The 19,883-nt window shown below is 38.0% G+C and overlaps 1 protein-coding gene across 1 annotated transcript in view; it reads left to right on the top strand.

The window, feature by feature from the left end:
* ABI3BP (ABI family member 3 binding protein) overlaps window positions 1-19,883 on the top strand; it is a 239,679-nt gene that overhangs the window by 179,919 nt on the left and 39,877 nt on the right. Inside the window, exons 51-56 of the mRNA XM_032406430.1 lie at window positions 5,542-5,601; window positions 6,179-6,226; window positions 7,046-7,129; window positions 9,250-9,327; window positions 13,562-13,627; window positions 15,352-15,426. Of these exons, the coding sequence (XP_032262321.1) occupies window positions 5,542-5,601; window positions 6,179-6,226; window positions 7,046-7,129; window positions 9,250-9,327; window positions 13,562-13,627; window positions 15,352-15,426 (411 nt within the window). The remainder of the gene's footprint in view (window positions 1-5,541; window positions 5,602-6,178; window positions 6,227-7,045; window positions 7,130-9,249; window positions 9,328-13,561; window positions 13,628-15,351; window positions 15,427-19,883) is intronic.

Here is a 19,883-nt window from a genome sequence, read left to right as displayed (position 1 = left end):
GGGGGGGGGGGGGGGGGGGGGGGGGGGGGGTATTACTGCTGCTGTGGGATAGTCTGGTTGCTGCAGGTAGCAGTAGGCCAGAGAGAAGCTCCTTAGCTCTGAAATCTGGAATGTCAGTTTGTACCACTAAACACAACAGCCAGTATTGTAGCCACCAACAAGAATAAAAAGTTGATCTTCTCACTTGCAAAAGGTCAGTTTCTCATTTTTCAGCTGCAGGAAAAAAATGTCACAGAAATTGAGTCATTAATGATAACGATGGTAGGTTTGAGTGATTTTGCGTGCTTTTCCTTTTTGTTAGAGAAAGTAATACTGTTGGTCCTAAGGTGACTTAATCTCCTTAAACCATATCTAATACTAAACTATATCTAATAGTTTCTTTTTAAATATCTAATATTCGCCTTAATTCCACCTTATTTTTTCACAGAAACTCGAACCTTAAGTTTGAGCATGGGAACAACAGCCCAGACTGCCCCCTGACACCTCCACTGGGCTTATTCTATTGACTCTCCAGTTCCACATGTTCAATTAGAGTTCTATCTCTAAACCTGGTGCTGGTCCCACCATTTATTCCTCAGGGGCTCCCCTGTTGCCCCAGGGGTGTGGTGCCTGTGGGAATAATCTTCCATTTTCCCATGAGTGTTCAAACAGACTAGGTTCTCTTGGGTTCAGTTTCCGGGTCATAACTAGGCACAGGTTTGCATCCTAATGAACCCAAGATCTTGTTTACCAGCTCCTATAGGTTCTATCTCAGAAAGCAGAGGGGAATTTACACATAGGTTTAATATGTACTGGTGTCCTAGAGAAGTAGATGCTCTGCCAAATCTGAAAATGTAAAATGTAGTGCTGAAATCAAGACAGAGTTACAAGATTTATCTCAAAATTTATTCTGAGAGATATCAGAAGTAACTAACTTGAATTTTTTGATCTATATCAAATAAGTCAGTCTGGGATTGGCCACACAACCCTTCCATTCTGTAGATTCCTAGATATAACACAGGTCTCATCCACTTAGGCTTTTAAAAAATATCTTCCAGCCACTCTGTTGAGTTCTCTCTATACCATTTAATGAGGAATCTAGACAAATTGAGCCCACATGCCATGTCCAGAACCAACACAGAAGTGGCTTTTCTTCAGATCTGCCTCAGAGGAATGATTTCAAATTCAGAGCAAAGGACTTGCCCTGATACCTGGCTCAACAGGGCTGTGCTTTCTTTGTAGATGTATTTCAATTTTTTTTTTAAAGATTTTATTTATTTATTTGACAGAGACACACAGCGAGAGAGGGAACATAGCAGGGGGAGAGGGAGAAGCAGGCTTCCCGCAGAGCGGGGAGCCCGATGCGGGGCTCGATCCCAGGACCCTGGGATCATGACCTGAGCCGAAGGCAGACGCTTAACGACTGAGCCACCCAGGCGCCCCAGTAGATGTATTTCTAAACCAAGAGCTGTCCTGGCTTTGTGGTGACTCTTCTGGCCCGTGGGTATCTGGATAGACCTGTCATTGGAAGTGAACCAGAAAGAAAATCTAGATTTTGGCAAGTTATGCAATCCTCACGAATGTTCTTTGTGACTACTGTCTTTGGTAAATTCCAATTTGCAGGCACACGTAAGCATTTTTGCAGTTAGGAAATGAGGGAAGAATGCTGAAATGCCTTTGGAAATAGAATCACTAGGATGTAGGCAATGACTCTTGCTATGGAGAGGAGGATGACACCATTGTTTCTAGCTTGGGCAAGTGGTCGATGATAATGCCACTAACTAAGGCAGGGAACACAGGGGTGAGGGGGGTGGTAATAAGCACCGTGTTTGTGTACACTGGGTTTGGAGGGCCAGTAGGACTTCCAAGTGGGAATGTCTAACTGGTGTTCAAAATGTATTTCAGGATTTCTAAACCGAAAATAGGGGATATAGACTTGGGAGTCACCTGTCCACATTTAGCAGGTTATTAAATCTTGTGTGTGAATGAAATCATCCAATAGAAAGTATAGACTGAGAAAAATAAGAGGTTAGAGGTCAAAAACTTGAGGGACACAGTTACATTTAGGAAATGGATAGGAGATGAGCCAGAAGAAGTTGCTGCCAAAAATATGAGAGAGAACCAGGAAGGAGGGCCTCCGGAGGTAAGGCAGGGAAGTGTGGTCAACAATGACCAGTAGAGAGGGATCAGAGGAGCTGCTGGACCTGACAGTGCAGATCCAGAAACCCATATCCGAAACCTGTGGGCCCATGTTACAAAATCCAGCAGTTTCTAGATGTTAGAAAGGTAAAACAGGGCATATACCAAATATATTAATACTTCTTACTGCAGTATGAATAGTTGTACCATACCAGATGAATAAAAATTGTAATTAGACTTAGGTCAGGTCTAGTCAGGTTTTGCTGCCTAATTGGTAAAGAAAAAAGCTAAGTTTTCGGAGCATTTGGACTTGAGAGCTATGGATAAAGCACTGCGGATCCACTGTTGCAGGAGGTCAGTGAAGAGGAAGCCAGACCATAGCAGATGAAGATACAATTGAGAGACCAGAAGCAAAGGCACATAATGTTTTTTGATTATAGGAATGAGAGCAAGGGAAGGATGGTTTGAAGGAGAAGCCACATTGAGGAAATGATTATTATTTTTAGGCTGTTGGAGCATTTGAACTGTTCTATAGGTGAAGAGGAAGGAAATCATGGATAAATGGAAATATGGACTAATGGAGAAACATGTAAGATAATAGAAATAATGGAAGGTAAAAGACTCTAGAAGAGAGGGTGGCCCAATGGCACAGGTAAACCTTGGAATGTGGCCTCCAAACAGGTGGGAGACATGCTTCCTCCTAGACTGGACCTAAAGGTACAAGGTTAGAATAAAGGAACAGGGAATTCAGAGATGAAAATTATGTATAGTCCATGTGTATTACTTTTCCAAGATAATCAGTCTCTTTGTAGCTTATTGCGGGAGTAAACCTCATTGAAAACTTCGTATTCCCCCATCTTTATCAGAGAATAACAGATTAATTTCTCTCATTTACTCAAGCAAAACATTCATGTTCATTCATTTACATTTGTCCATATTAGACATTTCCATTCATAATTGTCTTGGTTGAATTTTTCTTTGGATTGGTGTACTTTATTCAAAAAGACAGTAATATAATTGGTTAATATAAATGGTAAGTTGGCTAATATAAATGAGTCTAAAAATATGCCAATATTATATATTAATTACATATATTTATTATAAAAATATTCTTATAAGGAAATCAAAACTGCCTTCTCATATAAATTGTCATTATTAATACACAAAATTTCTCTCCACATGGATGATTTAGATTTTAGGAATCATGCTTTTATTCAGTTTAATATATGGAGGAATGCCACACAGGGAAAAAAAAAAAAAGTTTCATTTCTTGGAGCAGCTCTTGACCAAGTAAGAGAATGATTCATATCCCTTTCCTGTGAATATTTCTGTTTCTTTCCTTTCCACTGATTTCACCTGCTTTAGAAAGTCTGCAGTGACAGTTTATTAAATCATCACTTCATGGTTAAAAAGTGCCAATTGCAGCAGCAGGAATCCACATTACCCTGACCTACATTCTGCAGTAAACGCAAGCAGGCAGCGAGTAATGTATTTACAGTACGGCAGATTTATTGGTAGCACATTTTTTCTCTGCCTCTCCTTAATCCCAGCTCCTGTCTGTATAGTTGAGAACTGCAGCCTTTTAGGGTATTTAGAAACTACAGGCCGCTTTGTATGGCCATGATCTTCACACAGCCAAATCAAAGTCTTTCACCCTCCAGATAAACATTTAGTTTGATTTACAACTGGAAATTTCTCATATTTTACCCTTGGAATCCCCAAAAACACTACATAGCAGAGGGCAAATGTTCACTATTAGGTTAAGTTTTTCTAATTTTTGTGGACCACTGATCTTTTTGAAGTTTTTTTTTTTTTTAAGGTTTTATTTATTTATTTGACAGAGACACGGTGAGAGAGGGAACACAAGCAGGGGGAGAGGGAGAAGCAGGCCTCCCGTGGAGCAGGAGCCCGACGTGGGGCTCCATCCCAGGATGCTGGGATCATGATCTGAGCTGAAGGCAGACACTTAACAACTGAGCCACCCAAGTGCCCCAAAGTTGTTTTTTTTTTCTTATAAAAATTCAAATGTTTAAGTTCCTGTGAATGTTATCTTTTAGCTCATAAAAGTTCAAATTGAGTCAAGATCCTACTCTCTGTACCAAATTCCACAACTATAACTTCATCAGGACTTAGAGGTCTAGACTAAGAACACATGTGATATGCAAGTTAAATCTGATCTCCAAAAGCAGGACAAAGAGAGTGTCAGTTCTATATAATGGGGAAGTAATGCTTGGTCAAAAGCAAAAGCTTTCCTTGTCTTTTTCTGAGGTAGAACTCTAGCCTGAATCCTAATTTTTTTCCCCAGCATCATTTAAGATGCAAGAAAATTACAGTGTCTACCAAAGGGATTCTGGTACTTACCACACCTTCATTGTGGTAGGAAAACCTTTCAGCAAGACAGTAGGACTGAGAAGGACCTCTTTATGGGGAAACTGAGCCAAAGAAGCACTTTACCTTGCTCCTGGAAGGAGACTTTGTCATAGAAATCTGGTGCTAATAATAGGCGAATTACCTTGGTATTTTCCTCAGTGAGAAATGAGGTGTCAGATTCACAGCCTACTGTTTTATTTTGCCAAAGTAAATTCTAAAAATGTACTGGGTATCAGGGACCGACTATAAGTAGGTCTCTTTTAGCTGACATTTTTGTCCCTAGTTGTCATACTCTTATATGTCAGGAGGCCCTGAAACCTAATCTACCAGAAGCCACATCACTAAGAATGACAAAATGATAGCATTTATCTAGCATTGACTAGTAACAAGCACTCTCATAAACTTTACATGTGGTGACTTCTAATGATGGGTAGATTCTTCTTGCTCCATTTTCTCCCCAGAATAACTATGAGTGCCTTTTAGACTAAAACTTTGTTCTCCTCTTAGATATTCAAGAATTTGCCTTTCTTGTGGTCTCCCTTAATTTATAGGCCATTTATGCCTACATTATCTAGGATAACATATTTTTCATTGCTCTCAATGGATTTTAGTCTGAATATCAACTGGCAGCTAACCACCTCAGGCAAAAACTGATTTTCTGGTTTTCCTTCTTTTTCTTTTTCTTTTTTTTTTTAAGATTTTATTTTTAAGTAACCTCTACACCTAGTATGGGGCTTGACACAACCCTGAGATCAAGAGTCGCATGCTCTACTGACTTGTGTTTAATGACATTAGTTATTTCCTCTTTTATCCCCCCTCAAGGGAGGCGTCATAAAGAACTGTGACCAATTTTGTTTAACTGCCACAGAACCTTCCTTACACAGTGACTTTTTTCATTTTGAAGAAAACAGTCATCTTCTTGGCTTTACTCTTCAGCCATTGTGAAAATACCTTTGCTTTATTCATGTTTTCCAGGATATTTTATCTGTGGGTTAGGTTTCATGCCAGATGTGGCATTTAGAGTACAGTGTTTTATAATCTTTTTTCTTTCAGTTCCAAGAGATGTGCTTCTTCCCCCTAAACCAGACCCTGAAGTCTCTCAGAGCGAACCTGGTAAATAAATAGTTTTATTTTCCCCGTTAGGAAGTGTGTTTTTCAAAAAATGTTCTTGAGATAAATACATTTTTTAATCATTGTGGTATGGAAGAAGTTTGGAGAAAATTATAGATATAGAATGTGTATTTTCTTTTGGTGAAGATTTAATCTTATAATCTGCTTGAATTTTTTTTCTCTGGTTAGAATGAAGGAATAGTATATAATTAGTTTTCCATGGAAGTGTTTCCATCGAAAAGGAGATCATGCTAAAATTATAAGACATGCTTATTAACTGAGCCAACCATTTTTACCTTCTTTCAAAATGTAAATAGAACTACATTCCAACTGTGGGTGTACTGTAAGTCAAAAACGTGCATGCCTACTCAAAAATTTTTCTCAAAGTCACAGTGAATGAGATCTTTAAAGTTTTAGCTAAACTAAGTTTCCTAAGTGGCATCTAATATATAGAATTCTCTCATATTTATTATGATTCTTCGATAATGTTTAAATGTTCAAATAGAAACACACAAATGATGTTTACTTCACCAGGTAGTAATTTTTATAAATATATTTCCTTGATTTGCTTTTGGCCTAGTTCTGCAACCTGTTACCTTTAGAATTGATTCACCAGAGACAACAATAGGTAATGGTTTTCCCCTACCAACCAACTCTAATAGTTTTCTTTGCTACCTTCCAATTGCAGGTCTTTCTCAACTTACCATACTGAAACATCATCTCTTCTCAGTCCACCTCATCATCTCATTCTCATTACTCTTACTCTTTCCAAAATAGAAAAGCGATGGCTTCACTGTTGTAAAGGCTTTGCTCTGAAGACCAACTTAAGACAACTCATTACCTACCTCATTACTTCCGTGTTCAGAACAATTCCACGTGCTCATGCCCATCTAGTTAACATTTTCTGCATGTTTAGTGGTTCTCAGCTGTAGTATTACAACACACTGGCATGTGACAAGTTATGTGAGAGGTTCTGGCAAGCAATTATTATTAATATTGGTCAAAATACTAAACTTTGCCAATGCTTAATTTTAAAAATAAACTTGAGGAGACTCCAGATGACCGCTACAAGAATGAATATTTTCACTCACTTTGTAATCCTGTGTGTCCTTGTGGATGGGAAAGAGAGACAGAGCTACAGCTCACAGACCAGGACTGTTTGTAAGTCATACCCCATCTTAACCAGGGATGGTCATGAAGAGTGTCAAGCCCTGAATGTTATTTTTTATCAGTCCTGGTGGGGGAAAAAAAACAGTTGAGAACCATTATTCTTATATTCCACAGTCATTTTCCTGAAGGTTCTGTGTACATCTAACTTTCTTCTTCATGACCCACCTAATGTTTTCCTTTTTCTGTTTCAAATGAAGGAATCTCGTGTCATATCATTCTGGCCTGGTGCTGGCTTTTGCATCTGAAGATTGACAACGCTGGTGCTTTTCTTTTGCAGCTCCTTTAGAGACACGAGGCAGCCCTTTCATACCCATGATTTCACCAAGTACTACTAGTGAAGAAGAACTGCAAGCCACTCCGGGTAAATTTTGTTTTCATATTTCAGTCCAATGAGGACCTACCTTTTAGGGATTGCCCTTGAAGTAGCTATGCGTGCATTGTGTTTATGGGATGTTTCCAAACAATAGAGGGTCTCTTTTTACCGTTATTAAAAGACATCCATTTCACTTGATTCTTTTACATTAACTGTATATTTGTCCTTCTAATATTTATGCTGGTTTTCAATAGAAATGAGAATATTTTAAAACATCTTGACAAAATTTTAACTTTTCTAAAACGAAGAATATTCCCAAAGTGTATCAGTGCTATACTTTTTGGTTGCTTTTTTTCCATATTTGAAACTGCCATTGGGAAGAAAAATTTCATTTTTAATTCATTGAATATTTTATGGGTGCTAAGTGAAATGCTAAGCAATGGGAGTTCCAGAAAAGAAACTGTTTTAAGGGTGAGTCCTGACTCTGGAGAGCTCAGCATCTAATATGAAGAAACAGGATCAGTGATAGTAGTGCTTCCTCAGTGCCCCACAGTGCGCTATGTGTGATATTTTCATTTAAGCCACACAACAATTGCCCCATTTACAGATTAGAAAATTGAGGCATAAAGAGGTTTAAAAATTGGGCCCAGTCACACAGCTAATGTCAAAGCTGGATTGGAACCCACATATTCAGTCACCTGAGCTCCTGGGATTCACCTCAGTGTTGTACAAACGAGTGTGATAGAGAAATGAGCAACATGTTAAAGAAGCCAACTACTGGGTGCATCAGGGGACGCTTTACAGAGGAGGTGATATTTACCCCGAATTTTCAAGCTGGAGTGAGAGTTGAAGTTAAAGATGTGAAAGGTTCTTTCAGGTTAAAGACAGATGGGAGAGAGGCAATTCAGAGAATGGTGGTCAGGCTAATCTGATGAGCACATGACTTGCCCGGAAAAACGAGCATGGCTAGATGCATCAGGAAGGTTGGTGGGGATGAGTGGTCCACGCTTTCAGGAGTTCAGTACCAACACATTCACAGCATGGAAAACCCCAGTTTGCCTGACCCTCGATTGAAAATGAATCAGAAAACAAGAATTTCCAGCTCGTGTTTGTTGATTCCTTGGTTCCTCTGCCCTGTCCACAATGCATCTCACATGGCTGTGTTTAAATCAGTGGCCTTATTTTCCTCCTTTCATCCCTTTTCAAGTAAATCTATCCTTTGTGTGTGTCTACTGAGATGCAGTTACTGATCACATTTCAAAATGAAATCCTTTTTAAAGGAACAAATTTAAAACTGAGCAAGTACACCCTAATTTCCAAGTATTCATCTATTCTAGCCGTACTCCACAAAGTGAACATCACCCATGACAGCAAAGTCAAGAGCACTTTTCAAGAACCACTGCTAGATATACTGTCTGACTTCTACTCCCTATTTATTTTAACGTACCTTTGTTTATTGAAGCAAGAACCATCGCCTGCCAATGGTCACAAGTATGTCTGTTATGAGCAAAATCCAGATTATAAAGCAGGGCAGAAAAAAAAAGGTGACAGTATATTCTATGCCCCGAGTATTTTCTTGGATACAGGGTGTGGTAAAGTGGCAAAGTATAATTTGCTATGTTTATATGATGCTGTGATGACTTCGAGATAATACGGGAGTAGAAGTAGTGCCACACTTATTTTTTTTTATTTTGCCAGGAAAAATGTGTCTATGTCAATAAACTTTGACTCTCACATCACATAAATAGAAGAATGTTTATCCTCATACGGTGTAAAGGCACCTGTTTTCATACAATGTATTTCTTTTCCAGCTCATATAAATAACTTGTGGAGTTTATGGAATAGAGAGGAGGCATGAAGACAGTAATGTATGAAAACAGTTAAGAGGCACAGTTTGAGAACAGCCATGTCCGGGATCATGAAACAGTAATCGTGAACTCAAAGCTTTTGGAAATCCTTATAATAACCATTAAAATAATAGAGCAAGAAGATAGCAAATATAATAAATGAGTTATTAAAATGTACCTTTAACTTTGAAATTTTGTGATGACAAGGCTTACTTATAAATGCAATTTCCCATGGGGTGGAAAAAAAAAGTGTGAGGTTTTTTTGACATGTTCATGATGATAATTACTGAAAGCCAGCCATCTTACTGTGTTTTTCCCCAGCAGAAACAGACCAATCCACCCAAGGATTCTTCACAACTAAGATTCCACTAACAACTGAATTGGCAAAGACAACTCAGGGTAATGCTGCTTCCCCACTTCTGCGCAGTAAACCATTTATTTTCATTTTTAATCAGGAAAGAAATTTTCTTTTCAGAATGTCAGTTTTCATCACAGTGAATTAGTTTTCTTCGTTTTGTAGGTGCAGGACATCCGCCGAATAGGAATATTTATATGTACATCACTCGAATGTAGGGAAGACCGTTTCTTTATTTAGAACTTTGCATTTAAATGTCGGGTTGACCATGTGATGCTGAGAACTAAGAATGAAAGCCTCCTCTCACCATGCTTTTTTAGTTTGTTTAACCTCCATTTGCCTCATTTTCCACATCTGATAAATAAGAACCTGTGTTAGCTTTTTTCTCCTCCCCATTCTCCTCCCTCTGCCCCACCCCCTCGCACTCTCTCTCTGCCTCCCTCTGTCCCATCTCCTCTACTCCATAAGGACATTGATACTGTAGCCTGAGGAAGGAAACTGGTAAGGAGAAGAATCAATTTTTAAAGATGACTTAATATTTAAACATCGAGGGAGGGTTTGGGGAAGATGTCCTTTTATTTCTTCCTTCCTACTTCTTGGGAAATGAACTTGCCTACACAAAGCTCTATCTCATGTTCTCAGTAGTCTATCCTTTTTGTATTTTTCTATCCTACTTAGCTTATAACCAGTTGTGGATTTCTGGGATTTTTGTGGATTTTTTTTTTCTTTCTGTTCTAAATGATCCCTTTTGTTCATCTCTACATCTTTCATATGGTAGGAAGTCTAAAACACAGAAGTAAACTTTTTTTTAAGGAGTTGGAAGACACACTTATTTTACTTATTGTCAGTTATAATTTGTAGAGAAAATCTGGTGTAAGAAATTTGAAATAATAAGAAAAATTATTAAAAAAATATAATTTTAAGGTATTTTATAATAAGCAGTACATATTCTAAACAAACATGACTAGAGCACTTTATGGCATAGGATAGTTCTTGTAAATTTTCTCAATCTTTTCTTACTTGTTTTGTTTAATTTTTTATTATGTATTAAATGTTTATTACTTACATTGTTACCTTTCTATTTATTAACTTTTTATTTATTTATAAATCCACAGAAGAAACCTAATATAATGGCAGCCCTCCCATGTCTTCATGACCAGCTTCAAGCATTAACAACAGATGGTCAATCATGTTACATCCATAACACACCCTCATTTTTGTATGTTTATTTTTTTATGTTCTTGCTTAATAGAAGCAATTAATGTCTTAATAGAAGATAGTTGATTCTCATAATGAAATACATGGTTTTTGCAGCAAAACATATAAACATTTATAATAAGCAACATAAAAAAGACTATTCAGTTCAGGTTGTGTTGCCAGATGAAGAAAGGATTTCAGCTTTTTAAAGCGTTATAGATTTCAGAATTGAGAATAAAAGATTAGAGGCCTATTTTTTCCTTGCTTTGCTTTTTCTTACTTTAATGGGAATGTCAGTACTGTGTCACCATTATTAGAGTATGTGGAATTTTTATCAAATTCTTTCTAGAACATGGTTCTACTAGACAGGAATTTTATAGTTGGTGGGGTGTATATCCAGGATCTGATATCATTATATGAAATGTCTTAATATATCTATTCAATGTATTCTATGTTCTGAGGTTCATTAGCTTGAGCCTAAACTGTGCTGCCCTAGGACTCATACTTTTCTAGGCTTGGACCAAGGATCTTTAGAGTGAGTTCACCAGGGATTCACTGGTATGAGGCGACAAAGAACACCCTAGGAAAGAACCCATCTTAAGGGTGGGAGTAGCATTAGCCATCTGGTCCAGCCCAATAGGCCTGCATTACCAAGAGGGTCCACTTTCACAAGGGCATGCTGTGCGTCCCTAGATCACCCTCATCAAACCCTCATAAATGTGTGCCTGAGCTCTGTGGAAGAGGAAGTCAGTCAACTGTTTTGTTGTGTTTTTAGCATCAGGCATCAGAGACGTAAGACAGCACACAGCAATTTGAGAGAGGTGCTGGGGGTGAAATGACTCCTCTTGGTCTTCACACTCTCCCCATGCATGGACCATGACCTGTGTGGCTTTTTGATCTCTAAACCCTCCACGATGGGAGCCAAGTGCTCCAAAGAAATTTTGTGCCTAAAACCTCCGACATAGAGCCTGCTAGTAGAATCTCCAACCCCTGTTCTCTGGGACACCCTTGTTCCGTTGTCTACTAAGTTCCCTGCAGCACGCCATAACCCAAAACCTGAAATAGTCAAACTCTTCTTTGCCTTTCTCACACTGTAATAGAAATCCACTTGACTAGACGTACTATGGGGACACTGTTTATTTTACTTATTTCCTCTCCCTTATCACTGCCCCACCCCAGGGAAAGTTACATCTTCCTTACCCTCTCCCTGTGCTGGGCAGAACATGACAACTTCAAGGTGTTTCTCCTATAATCCTGTTTGTTTCATTTTGATGTTATCTTCATGCAGTATTTTTTAATGCTCTTAAATAGATTTTTATAAAACTAGGTACAAAAGCATCCTTTAAAATTACTAGTCATTAAAAACTATGTGGACATATGTTCACAAAGCACTTTTTTTTTCTTCCAGTTTAAAATTAAAGCCCTAGAGCAGTTTTCTCAAGGCCACGTGTTATTCAGTGATGAACTATATGAGTAATTCACAGGCTGAACTTAAGTTATACCCCTGTGCTTGTATGAAAAATTCTGTCTAGATTTAAGTAAAGATTGTGGGGAAAAAATAAAGCAAAAATTCTGATCCTATGAAATAGGCTTTGAAATACTGAGTGTAGTCCTGATTATTTCTGTGTTATTTATTTTCTGTGTTCTGCTTTATATCCCTTTCCTGTCTAAAGTTTTAAAATTCATGTTTGTCCTAGAAGGAGACTAATAACCATGATCCTTGTATTTCTTTAAGTTAAAACAATCTAACATTGAAGAAATTAAGATGAAAAACTGAAATAGATTCAATTCACAGGGACTCCTACCACTGTCAAAGAGAATTTTGAAGAAAAACATTTGCAAATCATCATTACACCATTTGAGGGTATAATGAGAATTAATTTTTTATAACATCAGTACCTCTGTTCACTCTAGCTGCTACATTTTGAAAGGTCCACACTAAACCTACAGAGAATTTCAGTATGCATCTGCTGTTTTTGGCCTGAAGTATGGCAAAATTCTGCTCATCACTCTTCACATTGGAAGCTTATAAATGAGCTACAGTATAATCTGTTTCACAGGTGTATTTTTTTTTTAACTTGGTAGGCAAGGCATTGCTGATTTATGATTATATAAATACCCACTCAAGATGTGAACAAAATCATCAAAATGATGTAATCTACTTACATAGTTTGCAAGAAAAATTTTTTCCAGTCTTAGCTAAAGCATTACCAGGAGAGTTAGTGGTAAGGAGGCAGTGAGTGTAGTATGTTGGGGGGCGGGGGGCGCAGAGAAGAAGGAAGGGAAAGATGGAGGAATTCCAGGATGAAAACACACTTTAAAATCTTAGGAAGCAAAAGTATTTCAGCTCAGTTTCTCAAAAATTTGCCTGCCTACAATAGTCGCTCATTTTTTAAATTTATTCCGCAAGTCTTCATTAGGAGTCCTCACCATGCCAGGCCCTGAGTAACAGGAGCAGGAAATGACAAGATGGTATGTTGCTCCCAGGGCCTGTCCCAGTTCTTGCTCCTTGCTCTCCTTCTCTTGATAGGCAGGGCAACAGAAGTCATTGTCTCCCATTCCTAAAGCTTTAATGGATAGGACTAAGCGAGTATTCATTTCAGGGTTCATGAGCTAGGACAGTTTGATAGAGACCACATGTTCCCACTCTTTCAACCTACCTAAAAATATATACTTTTTTTTTAATCTTTGAGATTACTGTCTTCTTTGGCAAAATAATGTTCCACTCTGACTTCCCAATTGAGAGATGTGGATGGATGGATGGCTAGTTGGCTTATATGTTTACCATGTTAAGCAACCGTTGGGTAAAATAAATGCCCTTGAGAAAGATGGACTAAATGGAGACTAATCCTTGACATACATTACAAATGACTTATCCCACTCTGTGTGCCTTTATTTCCAGTCATGAATGTGTTTGCTTGTTTTATTTTCCTTCAGCAGCAATGCTGTAATGCATAATTGCAGGTTTCAGAACATCCTTTCCACTTCCATGCAATGTGTATGAGTTGCTGGTCCCTAGGATGCTAAATCCCATTTAATGGAATGTTGGTTATTAAATACGAAGCCTTTCCTCTGTTTCAGCACCACACAGATTGTATACTCCTCCTGTGAGGCCCCGAATACCGGACAAAGCACACATCAGACCCAGTAAGTTGTTTCTCTTTCCGGTGACCTAAATAATCAGCACACCTGAGAAGGTATAAAATGTGTTGAAACAGCAACATACACCAAGGGAGGGATATATATCTCTAAATGGCAATAAAGGATGTGCAGAAATTCAGATCCTTGTGGATAAGTGGAGAGGAAATGATGAATCCATGGTAATGATAAGATGTGACTAAGGTTTTTAAGGATGACCAGATATAAAGACTCCCTTGGAACTTTATCAGTAGAGAAGTATTTTTAGAATAGCATTTGTGTGTAAATCTCACACATACTCCTTCAGTTTTCCATGGCAATTATAGGAATAGCATTAGAGTTAGCTGTTCAGATACTACTAGCTCTCAAATGTTATTGAAGAAGAGATGGTCTCTTCTAGTATAAAAGACCCTTGTTCTGGGAGAACATTTTTCCTTGATTCCTCCAGATGATAAAACACACACACACACACATTTTACAGGTCATATACAGTAAAAATGATAATTAAGCATTGGAAAATACTTTACATTTATTGAATTCTCCAAAAGTTCTAGGATCTCCCTCACTGGAGCTTGTTAATGAAAATGGACAGGTTGATTTGGTTCATGTAAATTGCTCCTATGCTAAAGCACAAGTTGGACCAAAGACACTGACATTTTCTGTCCTTTTGTTGCTGCAATTCTAAGTCTTCTTAAAGTTCTAAATAATGAAGCTGCATTATAAATTAATGTTCTTTGTGTACATCTCTTCAGGCATGTGGGAAAAGAAACAATTATTTTTATCCTTTGGTTTATGGAGAGTCCATGTGTTTTTTGTTTTTTGTTTTGGGGGGCTTTTTGCAGTAATTTTTCCAAGACCTAAAGGTAATTAGGCACAGACATCTTTTATAAACAAATGTATCTCCATGTGCCCTCTGTACCATGATAGCTGTTGAGAGCTTAATGTGTGGCTGGTTATATTAAAGGTTTCTATAAAATAATGAAACTGTAACAACAATGGCTAACACTGACTGAGGGCTTGCCATGTGTCTTGTAGGGTACAGTTGAGGAAGCCAAGGCATGAGAAGAGTTAGGAAGTAAATTTGAAGGCAAGCAATCTGGTCCAGAGCTTGCGCTCTCAACCACAATATACTTCGTGCTTTTTCTTGAAGAGTCTTCCAGAGGCTAAGGCAGGTTACCTCTTAAAGTGCTGGTAATGCTCTGGCTCTTCATAGAGCAGGAGAGAAATTAAAATGATTTCATCATACTCTATGTTCAACAATGGACTTGTACCAGGTTAAGAGGGAACACCTGTATGTGGAGACCCCTGCAAAAGACCCACAAAACTTATGAGTTATGAATTAAGACCTTGGCATATAAAGACACTTCAAGTTTTGGTTTTTCATTGGGTGTATAGGTAGTCCTGATCTTTCTTCAGTTCTGTTTTGGAATGTATCTAGTGCTTAGAAATTAAGTGAGGGATTTCCCATTTAGACATATAAATTCCCTTGCCAGTTAGTTCTTCAAGCCAGTGATTACCTCAGAGTAAAAAATCAGGTCTCTCTTCCCAAAATCAAGTCTATGATTTTTAAACTAAAATTGTGGTTTCCATATTCTAAACAATAGTTTTTGATGAGCGATAATTTTTTTGTTGCCTAGTTAAATGACTTCCAATTTTTTGGGAACTTTTGTTTGCCTTGGTTGAAAGTTTTAACAAGAACATTTCTAACCTATTTATTTCCCACTTTATTGTAGTTCTGAATAAGACAACTATAAGACCTAGTAGACTCAAACCCAGTAGGACTCCCAAAGAGAATGGAATGGGAACAGGTAATGATCACAAATTTATTTCCTTTTGATCCTCTCCAAACTCGAAATGTTTTCATTCAAAATTTGTACGTTTGTTGAATTCACACTTCAATTTCTTTTTACCAGTTTTGGAAGTTCTTAATAGAACTAGAATTGGAAATTGTAACTCATTCCAAAATCAAAATTTGCAGTGTCTCTGAAAACACTGAAAAAGAATTTTTCTTTTCTAAATTCAGTCCACTAAATCATATATAGTCTTGATTCTTGAAAATATCAAAATAGCTGTTTTCTCCAACCAAAATGCATTGCACCCATTCTATTGTCTGTTGAAATTCCCCTTTGGGGAATGCTGCCCATCTGTGGGGAATGAAGTCAGCAGAAGTCAGCAGACAGCATCCTCTTTCAGCTCCTTCAGAATCAGCCTCAGCTGAGAGATCTTTGACTGGGGGTCAGGGTGATGTATCTCCGGGTCTACTACAGATCACATAACAACCAAATGATATTTGCTTCAGGAATGCAAGGTTGGCTCAACATTCAAACAAATTTGTATAATTCACCACATTAACAGAGAAAAGGAGAAAAATCATACCATCACCTCAATAAATACAAAAAACAACCATTAGACAAAATTCAAAATCCATTCATGATGAAAACTCTCAGAAAACTAGGAATAGAAGGAATTTTCCTCACTCTGATAAAGGATATCTGTGAAAAACCTGCAACTAACATCATACTTAATAATGACAGTCTGAATGTTTTTCTCTTCACATCAAGAACACAAGCATTCCTACTTTTACCACTTATGCTGAAAAGAGTAGTGGGGTATTCAGCCAATGCAATAAGGCAAAAAAGGAAGTAAGTGGTATAAAAATTGGGAATCATAGATGACATGTAGGATATAATGAATGGAAAATTTAATAGCTCTTGGACTATTTGCTTAGGGAATAAGGTCTTTAAGAATTCGTGAGAAAAAGAGTATCTTAAAATCTATTCTCTCCAGATTACTGACTTACGTGAGTCCACCTTACTTTGATTCTTCATAGTTTTGTTCTGGCTTGTTTACCAGAAATGCAGGTATTTACATTAAGTTTATTTTCTCCTCTGACCCAGTCCCCCTATCTCATCCACACTTACTTCTCGCTTCTATTGAGTCTTAATGAGACTTAATTTTTGTGTCACCTGATTCCTAATCAACTTTGACATCTTGCCCAGAATATTTATCTTTATTATTCATCCATCTCACAGACATTTTCCTGCAGTTTTTCTTGCTAAAATTTTTAGCCCAGATATTTTACATTAAAAAGAAAAATCAGTTGATAAAAGAAGTGTTTAGGATTTATAGGACATATTCTTCATGGTTTTAGGCCACTTAAGATTGTGCCCTTGGAAGACTCAAAAAGAGATTCTGAGGCCTCAAAACAATGGACCTTTGATTATTTAGGCCTCTATAAAAATCTTGCAATGATTTCATAAACCCCAGGAATCTTTAAACCATCTTGAGCCAGGTTTCTTATTTCATAACATCATTACAGATATTTGCCCAGCTTTATATGCATTTCTTAGCTATATTTGTAAATATGCCTCCACTTCAAAGTCTGAAATTAGCCTACAAAGTTTGAGGTTGTACGTAGGTCATTTTTCCAGCACTCTGCTTTTAGAGGTTTTCCAGAGATGTGTTTAGGCTTCACTGATGTGTTCTAAAAATTACAGCCAACTTGAGATCTACACTGCAGAGAGGCAAGAGGCATGCACTAGACCAGGAGATCACACAGGCTATAGTCCCACAGGCCAAATCTGGCTCACGGCCTATTTTCATGAATAAAGTTTTGTTGAAACATAGCCTGCTTTCATAATAGAATGGTAGAGTGGAACAATTGTGACAGAGAGAGTATGGTCCACAAAGCTGAAAATGTTTACTGTCTGCCCAGCACAGAGTAGGCTAAATTCTTCCATCAACGGTCAGTCTCCAACTTTTTCCTTGTAGAAGGAAGCTGCTGAGCTGTACAGGTACTCTTTCATCCAACCAACATTTATTGAAGGCGCATTATGTTTCAGGCAAAATGTGGTCTGGAAACCAACTTGACACATGTGGTTTAGCAGATATGTTAAATACTTGAACCTGAGACCTCTCTCTGCCTCCTAATGAGGAATCCACACTTGACTGCCCCCACAGTGTGTGCTTGACAACCAGAAACCAGACTCCTCCAAGATGAGGAATGTGTTTTTCTGGGCTGTGGCTAAACCTTCCAGTCTGCTGGCTCATCACTCCTGGCTTTGTAGCAAGGTGTTAAGATTTGGAGACAAAGACACAGAGACCAATCATGCATAAATACCACCCCTTTTTGGTCCCAGCGAATAGTGTCTAATACATTTGGAAATGGATTTTCAGTTTACTGTGTTTGTTTGCAACATTTTTGTTACCATGGTTAAAAATACCCAAATCATTACTTCACTTTTGACAATAAATTGCTAAGGGGTAAACTATGCAAATCCAGAGATTTTTGGAGAACTCCCATATGGCAATTGGGAGGCTCATACTAAAGCTCCACTTGGTGCTTCCAGAGCCAACACTGCCCTTTCAAAAATATGTTGATTAATCCTGCCTGAGGGAAAAAGAATTCAGGTCACAGCCTGGGCCAGATAGGCTGATTAAGTGCCAATTCCTGAGAATTCTTTCTCCATAGCATCTCTCTTCCTGGCTTTGTCCTTTGCCTTTCCGTTGCCTCTCTGCTACCTCTGGCCTTCACTTGCTCTCTGATTCAGAGCAAAAGAGGTTTACTGGTGTCTGGGCTCTGGTGCTCACATTGCTGCCTGGCTGACACACAAACCACAGCAAGGTATAGGCATGGCCAGAATCGGAGTTCATCCCCCGTCCCAGTTCAATGCCCTGTCCCATGGGTGACTTTGGCAGGGTTCTTGCCAACATTTTTCTACCCTGTCAACTTTTATCTGTTTCTGAAGGCTGAAGAAAGTCCAGGTTAGCTGTTGATTGATTTGGGTCCTTACATTTAAGGATCATAACAGTAAGATGCTTTTGTCTCTATCTATAAAGAAAGTGACACAAGAGCTGGTTTCTGCTGATTTTTCTCTTACTCATAAAGTAGGCTTGCAGAATTCTGGACTTTCTCCTGTATCTCCAATTGACTAGCCCCTGTGGCTTGGAGGACTTGTCCACTGTCAGGATCTGCTATTCTCTGAGTCCCACATATTAGTGGCATGGTTGGATGACATATGCTTGCCAGGCAGGGCCATTTAGATCACACACAGTGGTGATGCCTCAAACCACCCAAAAGGCAGAAGGTAGGACTCTAAAGCTAAAGTCACTTAGCGTCTTTGTGAGGAATAGCAGAAGCAAGAAGCTGACAAGAGGAAAACAGTACACTGTGCTATGTCACTTAGTGGTTAAGAACTAGGCTTTAAGCTGGGCGCATGTCGGTCTGAGTCCCAACACTTCCTAGCTGTGAGTTGCTTACTCTTCCCTTGCCTTGGGTTTCTTCATCTGTGGGACCTGAATGGTATCTCCCACACAGAAGGGTTGTATGGATCAAATAAGGCAATGAATATGGAAGGTGCTTTGAACCAAAATACTTTGTTTTTGTTTTTCAGTTAAAAAGATTTGGGAAAATGCTGTGAAGAAGAATCACTAAAGGCACACACAGTCTATTAGCCTTCTAGAGCCTTCTAGAATACACAATACATTTTTTACTCTCAAGGAGTAGTGGTAAATCAGGCTTACCATGCCAGATTATCCCAGTGACACAAATGGAAGTACTTTCCCTTCCTCTGTGCCATGAACAAATGAGTCCTTTTCCAACCAAAACACCCAAATGAGTCCTTTCTCTGACCACATTACACTGAGAGTGAGCACAGGAAGAAGACTAATGAGCCCTTTGTTTTCACCATGCCTGTGGGATTAGCCACAAAATAGTCATTGACCCCAAAAACATATTCTTCCTACTACAAATAAGCAACATTTAATTCATGGCTCCATACAAACATTCTCCATGATTTTATATATTCTCTCTTAACCAAGCAGCAGAGAGTATGGGATTGCAATACTGGGGTTTATAAATTAATGTTAATTATAATTATTATAGCATTAATAATAATTATAATATTAATAATTGTAATGTTACTGTGTTGTTTAAAATGTTGATTTATAATAATTTAATTTCATCATTTAATGTGCTAATACCTGATTTTTGGCAAGTAAAGCTTCTCCTGTATTTTAATCAATATTATTTTAATGTATCTGCCTGCACATTAAACAAGATCAAGTGTGTAGAACATAGTGAATAAACTTGTGATTTTGGTTGTCCTTGTTAATGTACAGACTAGTATACTAAATATTCTTATTTTTTTAAGTATGTGAATTATAGTCAGGTCCTCAGAGTATGGATTTTTTTTTTTTATGTTGGTCACCATAAAGTACTTCATTAGTTTTTGATGTAGTGTTGCATGATTAATTGTTTGCATAT

Source organism: Phoca vitulina, unplaced genomic scaffold (assembly GCF_004348235.1).
Source record: "Phoca vitulina isolate PV1807 unplaced genomic scaffold, GSC_HSeal_1.0 scaffold8, whole genome shotgun sequence".
NCBI lineage: Eukaryota > Metazoa > Chordata > Mammalia > Carnivora > Phocidae > Phoca > Phoca vitulina.
The sequence above is the reverse complement of the archived record's forward strand: the minus strand, read 5'-3'. Positions and strand labels throughout refer to the sequence as shown.